At 48.6% G+C, this 9,948-nt stretch overlaps 1 protein-coding gene across 3 annotated transcripts in view; it reads right to left on the reverse strand.

The window, feature by feature from the left end:
* Positions 1-5,030: 5,030 nt before the first annotated feature.
* The window catches only part of glt8d2 (glycosyltransferase 8 domain containing 2), a 14,274-nt gene continuing 9,356 nt past the window's right edge, over positions 5,031-9,948 (reverse strand). For 2 of the 3 annotated variants that reach the window (XM_005742613.1, XM_005742615.1), the window contains exons 9-10: positions 5,518-5,630; positions 5,031-5,437 (exon numbers count right to left, since the gene is read on the reverse strand). In XM_005742613.1, the coding sequence (XP_005742670.1) occupies positions 5,259-5,437; positions 5,518-5,630 (292 nt within the window). In that variant the 3' untranslated portion in view covers positions 5,031-5,258. The remainder of the gene's footprint in view (positions 5,438-5,517; positions 5,631-9,948) is intronic. The other variant, XM_005742614.1, reaches the window with a different exon arrangement.

The raw sequence follows: 9,948 nt of genomic DNA on the forward strand, positions 1-9,948 counted from the left end.
AGACACCCCTAATGATAGAATCACTCTCAGTGTGTCTCACATCATTGGGCAGTGATCAGCTGTTGAGCTGGGGAGAGTGCCTCTCTGCAGTAAAGGACACAGAGCCACCGTGCAGCCACTGTCAGGTTATAACTTTGAATAGGTCTGCACTATTACACAATGGCAGCAGGGAGTTTCAGTTTCACACACATATCAGGAGCTATGTTTTGGTTGTTGAAATGTGTCTGAGATAAGGGTCTGGCACTGAACAGGCTTTAGAAATATCTCTGTGATAAAGAGGTAAGTGTGTTGAGCTCGGAAAAGAAAGGAATCTGTTCATAAACCTGAAGAAAGTGCTTCTGTGACATGTTTGCATCGTGGTTTTTTCACATGTTTTCATTAAACAGCTCCAGTTCAGATGTCCTTGGGATGCTGAGCACACACGTGACTAAAACAACTCCACAACAACCTGAACTTGAACTCTGATGCCCCGATGACGTCAACAGCACACACCCCCACCTCTGACGTATTCGGTGCAAGCTCCCAACGTCCAGAAAAACCACTGAACCACTGCAGGAGGTGTGCAGGGGAGGGATCCTTCAAAGTCCCTGTCTTCTTTCCAGCACATACACCCAGCCTACAGACGCACACAAACAGTATCTGTGACCTTGACACGACATTGTTATATTGTTCAAACCTGTTTGACTTTGAAGGAAAACTTGAATAACGTCATTCCTGGAATTATACACATAATAACAGCGAACATCCACTCCTACAGCTAATGAGCATGAACTAGGAGTATCCCAAAACGCACAACCTACTGTAGTCATAGCATCAGCCACGCACAATTTAGCATCTTTGATTATTAGATTTAGTTCTCATGCCAGTCGTTTAGAAAGAGCAAACACTATCATAAGTCCTGGACTGGTAGTTAAGACCATAATCTCTGATGTCAGAGAGAAAGAATTTCTTAAACTGACAAAAACTAAGAAGCAGACGAGACTGACTCCCACTGTGTTTGCATAAGTTTGAAAGCTACTTTTCTTTAATCAAAAGCAAGAGAAATCCCCGGATTATCTCCCCTCTATTCCACAGTGATCTCTGATAAACTTCAGTTCAGTTTAATTTTATTTATATAGCACCAACTCACAACAACAGATGCCTCAAGGCGCCTTACATTGTAAGGTAGAACAATCACATGACCCCCTATGAGCAGCACTTTGGTGACAGTGGGAAGGAAAAACTCCCTTTTAACAGGAAGAAACCTCCAGCAGAACCAGGCTCAGGGAGGGGCTGTGATTGGTTGGGGGGAGAGAAGGAAGACAGGATAAAGACATGCTGTGGAAGAGAGACAGAGATTAATAACAGATATGATTCAATGCAGAGAGGTCTGTTAACACATAGTGAGTGAAGCAGAAACACCCAGTGCATCATGGGAATCCCCGGCAGCCTACGTCTATTGCAGTGTAACTACCCAGCCCCAACTATATGCTTTAGCAAAAGGAAAGAGTCAATATGACGTGAGTTCGGCTCTCGAGTTCACTTCATCTTAATCATGAGCAGAAAAATGTAACAAACAAATATTTAATTTTAGACACCAATTCAAACACAAGTGAAAAAATCTCAGTCAGCTGTGAAACGATTAAACAAATGATTCCCAATATAATCACGCTTGTGAATACCTGAAGAAAGGAATAAGTAGCTCCACAGTCGAAAATAAAAGGATCGATGTGACTGTACGTCTGATCCTATTTTATGACTTGTATTGCATGACATCGGTGAGGTCATCTACACTGAGTATTGGCAGTTTGGGGATGTTACTCTGTGGTTTAGTTCACTACTAAAAGAGTTTCACAGACTTATTTCCAAAGGAAAACAGGAAGGAGATTCAGTTCATACTTTATTCGTTCTGTGTAACTCTTTATCATGCGGCCCATCTATATTATAAAAGTGACCAGCTCCGATTCAGGGTCCACAAACAGCCACCGCGTGAGGCCAAACGTACAGCTATTCACTGCCTGCTTCCTGTTCACGGTCTTTGGGCTGAGATCCAGTCTTCCTGCCCTGAACCTCAAACTAAATCTGGCTGCTTTCCTCAAACTCAACAACAGAAAATCTCTTTGGGTGTCTGGAAGGTTCTGTTTGACTGTTCCAGGGCTGACTTGCATCCCATTATCAGAAAGGATGAGATAGATATTTGCTGTGTCAGGACCAAGAGTCACATCCACTGCATACTTCTAGGCCCTCTTCACTTCACAGTTACTGCACAGCTCGTACATTTCTGAGCGTCTCCTGCAGCTTATCAACAGTTCTCTTTCTGCCTCCACATAACGGCTCAACTTTGCCCTCGGTCCAGTTTTCGATGGATGGAACAGACTTCGGGAACGGGAAACTTTGGAGGAACTGGAGTTTTTCCAGATCTTAGATGAAGCTGTCAGTCTATTCCTCCTGCAGCGGTTTGCATAACGTGAGCAGCAGAAATAAAAGTGCAGTTTAATGTGAAAAACAGGGACACGAGCGTCGCCGTGCAGTGTGCCGTAGTTGTTCAGAAGCTGCGTCTGCATTGGAACGGTGAACACATCCAGACAGATGGAGCACAGACACTGCAGACAGGAAGCTGCTCTTATGTCTATGAACAAAAGCATATGTTGTTACAATATCAGCAATAAACAAGCAGACATTTAAAGTAGGGAAATGGAGAAATAAAAGCCTGGAAACTGCAACACAGATGAGAAGAGACATGGGCAGAAAAAGGATGCGTTAGGCGTTTTTCTGACACTGTCCATGTGAGCGTACTCCCTGTTCTTGATTTCTCTTTGAGTTCTGGTTCAGATACACTGACTTCTCTGGCTTTGCTCACTGGCTGTACTCAAAGTCTCTGCACTTCTTTACAGAGAATCCTGTCAGAGGTGATCCAGCTCTTCTATTCTCACCCTGACATTACAAAGTGAAGCCTGTACTGACCTGAAGCGTCCACGTCTGCTGCTTTTCTTATGCGATGCAGTCGGACAGAGCTGCAGCGAGGACACAAAAATAAATGGACACACAAACCAGACAAAGCTTAACACTGAAGGAAAAGTTGGAAACTTACACATCAGTGGATCCTGCACAGATCCTACAAGTAGATAAAGAGAACCAGATTAAACAATGAAACAAAAATATTTTAGTTACTCCTCTTTTTAGGGGAAAGTGACCACGTGTGTGAGGGCGGACAGCTCAAGGACAGACAACATAACAGTGAATTTCTCAGCACGTCTTTATCCCGTCTTCCTTCTCTCCGGTCCCGACAGATGGCCCCGCCCCTCCCTGAGCCTGGCTCTGCCGGAGGTTTATGAGATAAGATCAGCAGAAACAGCAGAAAGTGACAGTGCAAAGTTACATAGCAAACATTAGAGAACACAACTGCACAGAATAGAATAAAATATACAGCAGGATAAAAATAGAATACAAATGCTGTATACAACTGAGCAAAAACACAACTTTGTCAGAAAAGAGTATTGCACTTAGTGCTATTGCACAGTTTGATCAGCTGGAGTCTTTGTTGTGGAGTCTGACAGCAGTGGGGAGACCTGTGAAATCTCTCCGTCCCACACCGTGGGTGCCGCAGTCTCCCACTGAAGGAGCTGCTCAGTGCTGTCAGTCTGCTGCATGGGGTGGGAGATGTTGTCCAACAGGGATGACAGCTTAGCCACCATTCTCCTGTCACTCACCACCTCCACTGGGTCCAGAGGGCATCCTAGAACAGAGCTGGCCCTGATCAGCCTGTTCAGTCTCTTCCTGTCCCCGGTAGAGATGCTGCCGCCCCAGCAGACCACACCATAAAAGATAGCAGAGGCCACCACAGAGTCATAGAAGGTCTTCAGGAGTGGGCCCTCCACTCCAAACGACCTGAGTCTCCACAGCAGGTACAGCCTGCTCTGCCCTTTCCTGTAGAGGGCGTCTGAGTTATGAGTCCAGTCCAGTTAAAAGGGAGTTTTTCCTTCCCACTGTCGCCAAAGCGTCTACCTTACAATATAAAGCACCTTGAGGCGACTGATGTTGTGACCTGGTGCTGTGTAAATAAAATAAACTCATTTAAATAGAATGAGGTGGTCAGGTGTGTGTTTGTTTTTTATTTTGTTCTCAGGAGGAATCATGTGTCTCTTACCAACAGTCAACTGCAGCAGTGACAGTCGCTGCTTCACATCGAGTGCAGACTACCAGGAGCATCACGCCCTCTGGTGGCTGGAACCAGTAACGGGAGCTCATGTTGTGAAAGGCACAAATCTGAAAACTTCAGGCTGCCTTCTGCTCACGCGTGAAGTTTGTGGGCTGAACAAGCCAAGCAGTGAGTGCAACATGAAACTAAAGAGTAATAACAACAATAGAAAGTGCTCATCCCAGAAATCCACTGTGACTTCTACTTACATCCACTTCTTGCTGTGAACTTTGTCGCAGTTTCAAACACGCATTTTACCGTTGCCATCATATGAACTACCCAGTGTGCCTGGCAAGACTGGTTTTAACAAATTGCAGGTTATATATTTATATCTGCACTGAGCCACTTTTATAAAAGGCTAATTAAGAAAAGGAAACCTAAATGGTGATTGACTTAGTAGATGTTTGGTTCGATTGAAAATCTGACAGCACAAGTTAAATGACCGCCGTGTTCTGTGTGACGAAGCATGAATGTAACGACTGTTCGCTCAGAAAGGTCAGCCTCACAGATGAGAGAGAAAAGAGGCATGAACAGAGTCACTGGCTTCATGTCTGGGAACGACGAGTGTGCCTGTTCAAGTTCACATGAAATGTGCACTGTCTGACCTGCTGGGGGCGCAAAAGAGCCCACCGCAGCCTGTCGTTACAGAGCGGACGCAGGCTCTGCCACGCGAGACGACGTTATATTTGAACCAGCTTTTCACAGTCCTCAGGGCTCCTGGGGCCTCTCAGCCCATCACTGTCTGGAGCTGCACACTAAATGAAATCAGCAATATATCCTGGGTAGAAAACTATACAGTTGTATTGTTAGCTTAAGGATAGCGATGACAGATATATGAAGCAGTGTGGAAAACATATAAAGATAAGAAACAATCTGAAATGTTAGGTTTGAAATACAGTTTTATAATGCGACACGTTTCACAAACACACAACAGCGTTCAGTCTCTTATGTTCTTTAGATTGGTCAGTTTGGTGTCTCGCTGTTTCAGTGTTACATTCGTGGATTTACTCCTTCGCCCCGTCACTGTAAGCGTGTGTCACGTGACCCTCTGACCGGCTCCTTGGTGCCGCAGCCACGGACCTCAGCTGTCGTCGTCAGGACGTTCCAAAGAGAACCTTCCAGAGGGGTCTGGGATGAACCACTTCTCCCAGCGATCTAAGTGCACAGCAGGGTAATTCCAGGGTTTGAACGGGCCATTCCAGTGCAGCAGGTGCGCCTCCTGGAGGAAGTTCTCTGGGTAATGGACATCCGGACTCCAGCCTGGACACACAGCGAAGCTTTTTGGAAACTGAGCTGACGGTGGCACTAATATTCCAGCTGTGTGTGGAGAGCAATCTTACCCAGGTGCCTGACGTGCCACAGAGGGTCCAGTATCGTGTATTTGTCATGAAACACGATTAGCATGGGTGGGGTTGCCACGCCCCCTGCCATGGCACTGCTGTATATGTTTTGTCTGTTGGTGAGAAGGGTTTAAAATCAGATGCAGTGGCCAGTGAAAACAAAAGAAAGAGATTTTTTTGTTATACACCAGTGAGCCTCCATCAGCACGTCTGCAGGGCTCCGAACAAAACAGTTTACGTCACCCATCTGCTGATGGGATCAATACGCTCGTGGGGGAAAGTACTTTTAGTGCTTAAACCTAATCAATGAAAAAGTGACTGATAACAAACAATACATGAACAAATGAAAACCACATAAACAAAGATAAAAAGATAAAACTCTAGACGATAATCACAGTTTCCTGACACACCCCGGCTCTTCAGGAGACGACTCTTTTAGTGTTGCTTTGGCCGGTCACAGCAAAAGGACTCTGTGCATAATTCAGACATGCCAACCGCATCTGAAAGAACTCTGTAATTGGGATGAAGTAGGGAAGAATTTTGGGAGCTGAGTAAAGTTCAGTTCCCCTCAGCGTGGCCACAAGCTGCATGCTCGTTCATGCAAACGAATAGTTATGTCTATAACTTCTGTTCCCTGAAGGAGAGGAACGAGGTACAACACATAAGTATGGGATATCACGCCCTCGCGTGTCCTGGCTGAAGAAACCTTTATTCACGCCTTTAAGGCAGACGACGTGTGATGACACGCGCACGGCCCCGCCGGCACATATAGCCGCTGTCATCACAGTCATCCCTCAGTTCGATAGCCGCTCTTCACCGAGCCAAACGGCTCAGTGGGGCCACCTTGTGTTGTACCTCGTTCCTCTCCTTCAGGGAACAGAAGTTATAGACATAACTATTCGTTCCCTTTCAGTCGATTCACTCGGTACAACACATAGGTATGGGACATATATACACGCCCCACAGAGCAGTCACCGAACCGGAATCGGACCACCACATCCTTAGTGAGCGGTAGACCCAGCAGAAAGGACAGCATGAGCCACCGAAGGGCCTGTAACGTCCAACCGATAAAACCGCACAAAAGTGTGCGATGATGCCCAACTAGCTGCCGCACAAATATCAGCTACAGGCACCCCTTTAAAAAGAGCCCATGAGGTTGCCATCCCCCTGGTGGAATGAGCTCTCACCCCCTGGGGCAAAGCAAGACCACCGGTGCTGTACGCCAGTGAGATAGCTTCTGTAATCCAGTGGGACAGCCTGTGCTTGCACAGAGCTCTACCTCTATTTGGATAAGCGAAGCAGACAAACAGCTGGTCACGTAAACGCACACTCTGAGTGCGCTCAATGTAGGTGCGTAGCACACGCACTGGACAAAGAGAATGCATCCTCCTCTGCTCCTCAGATGCAAAAGGAGGGGAGCAAAAGCTCAGCAACTCAAACTCCACTGAGCTATAAGACGCAGGCATGATCTTGGGAAACTAGGCAGCATTTGGACGCAATACGACCTTGAGACCATCAGGAGAGAACTGTGTGCAGGAGGGATGCACAGAGAGCGCATGAAGGTCACCCACTCGCTTTGCTGAAGCCAAAGCGAGAAGTAATGCAGTCTTATATGAAAGAAATTTCATAGCCACAGACTCAGTGGGTTCAAACGGGGAGCTACAAAGGTCCTCCAGCACCAAAGACAAGTCCCAAGCAGGGACACTGGACTTAAGCACGGGCCTCAGCCGGCAAACTCCTTTCAGAAAACGTATGGCGAGGGGATGTGCACCTGGTGTCACCCCGTCAAAGCCAATATGACAAGCAGATATAGCTGCTGAATAAACCTTAATTGTCGAAAATGAAAGGCCCTTATCCAGCAGCTCCTGCAGGAATGTCAAAACATCCACAATAGAGCACTGAAATGGGAGAGTGTGGCGGTCCTGGCACCATTGCTCGAAGGCTCGCCATTTGTAAGCGCACAAGCCTCTAGTAGATGAGGCCCTAGCGCTCTGAATTGTCGCTATCACACTAGGTGGCAAACCCTTAGCAATCAAGTTTAACCTCTCAGCAGGTAAGCATGAAGGCGCCACAGATCCGGGCACGGATGAACCACTATTTGCCCCTTGCCTCTTGCCAAATAGATCCCAGATCTGAGCCACTATTAAAGGGTGCAACCTCCATTCTCTCACCAGAGGACCCCCTGGAGAGAAGGTCCGGCCCCAGGTTCAGGTGGCCTGGGGCATGGGTGGCTCTTAGATACAGAAAATGAACACCATAACAGCAGAGAGCGAGACAGCTTCAACAGGCAGGGAGGAGAGCGTGTTCCTCCCTGCCTGTTTCTGTAAGACACCACTGTTGAATTGTCCGTCCTGACTAAGACATGCTGGCCTCCAGGACTGGACGGAAATGCTTTAGAGCTAAGAACACTGCTAACAGCTCTAAGTGGTTGATGTGCAGCTGGCGCTGGGCTGCGGACCAGATCCCTCTCACTGATGCACACTCACACAGCGCTCCCCACCCTCTTAGGGAAGCATCTGTGGACACCACCTTGTGAAACAAAACCCTCCCAATCCGAGAGCCCTGATGCAGCAGCCCGGGCTCCCTCCAAGGACGGAGAGCTAGCATGCAAGACGTGGTTACCGGCAGCCTCCTCCGGAGCTGACGCGATGCACACAAACGGTGAGAGAGAGTCCAGCGTTGAAACGCTCTCATTTTTAACAGTCCAAGCGGCACTACGGCGATCATAGATGCCATCGTGCCCAACAAGCTTAATATGGTCTGGAAACACAGTCTGCGTCCCAGCTGAAACTGAGCGAGGCAGCGATGAAACACGGCCACTCTGTGCTCCGACAAACGTGCGCGGCTGGAAAGTGAGCATATTTCCAAACCGAGGAAAGAAATCTGCTGACTCGGGATTAGCGAGCTCTTTTGAACGTTCACAGAGAACCCCAGTGTCTGAATGTGTGACAGAACCAGCGACAGCTGTGTCTCCGCCTGCTCTCTGGAGCAAGCTACGAGAGCCCAGTCGTCCAGGTAGGCTAAGATGCGGATGCCTCTCTTTCTGAGGGGCGCTAGCGCCGCCTCGGCACATTTTGCAAAGGTGCGAGGAGCGAGCAACAGCCCGAACGGCAGCACTAGGTACGGAGGATGTGATCTGTGGTGACTCTGACCTCGTTAAGAAGAGGTGCCAGCGGGCTGTCATCAGGAACCAGGCGATCCGAGCTCCGCCGCCTGGTACGTCTGGAGCATGGTGACGGAGCTCATGGCGTGAGCAGTGCCGGCCTGAGCCCGATAAATCTTCTGCAGCTGCGAAGCAGAGAATCTGCAGTGCTTGGACGGCAGAGTTGTGGGGCCGCCAACACCATGGTTATGAGACGGGGCCAGATAAGCAGCCAGAGACGGCTCCATAGGGGGTGGGTTAGCTAAGTCCAATTCCATGTACTGTCCATAGCCGGGCACAGTGACGCGGGTAGACAGAGGTTTGTCCTATGATGCTGTTAGCTCGCAGAGAAAGTCTGGGAACATGGGAAGGCAGTTTTTGGCTGTTGCGGGATCCGGTGGGAGGAAAAAACCCGCGAGCCGCGACGGCTTCTGAGCTGGCGGAGGAGAGGGCCAGTCCACCTGCAGCTTCTCAGCAGCACGGTGAAACAGGGAGAAAAGAGAAGCCCGTCAGCGCTCCTGCATGGTTCCGGCTCGTCATCAACTAACCCGTCAACATATTCCATGTGGTCAGCCCAGCTAATTGCGGGGACATCGACTGAATAATCCTTGTCCTCGGACTTGGACGAAGCCGGGGCTCCAGACTCTGAAAGGAGAGGGTCATGCCGTGGGACAGCGGAGCGTCCCAGCACTTTTTCCACAAACGTCACCCGTCTTTCCAGGGTCGAGCGCCGGAGCTGGCGACAAAATGCACAGGCTTCGGGCTCCGTCAATGCTCTCCTAGTGTGGCCGATCCCCAGGCAGACGGGGCAGGCATTGTGCTGGTCGCTGTCGTGCAAAGAGAAACCACATCCCTGAGGACAAGGGTGAACAGAAGATTTCTGCTTTGCTCACTTAGGTTTGGAGTCCAAAGTTCAAAAACGCAAAGCAAAACGCTGCACAGGAAAACTTGAAATTAGCACTCCGCGGGCAGCCTACGCACCAACTGCACGGTGGAGACTAACACTAGGGCTGCCACGGTTAGTCGCCTAGTCATGATTACGTCGACTATTAAAATCGTCAACGACTAATTTAATAGTCGACGCGTCGTTTGAAGCTTTGTAAGATCACAAAAGATCACAAAAGACGCAGGAATCCTCCTGTACCCGCATTAGTAGGCCGATTACGTTACAGCGACACGACGAAGACTGTCCAAATTCAAAGACTCCGACAAATGCGGCCGACAAATGGACCCTTCATTTCCCCAGATTTGAAGGATGGGTGGGGTGTATACTTTGTGGCCCAAACTAT

Source organism: Pundamilia nyererei, unplaced genomic scaffold (assembly GCF_000239375.1).
Source record: "Pundamilia nyererei isolate P.nyererei 1_Seehausen unplaced genomic scaffold, PunNye1.0 scaffold00122, whole genome shotgun sequence".
NCBI classification, from domain to species: Eukaryota; Metazoa; Chordata; class Actinopteri; order Cichliformes; family Cichlidae; genus Pundamilia; species Pundamilia nyererei.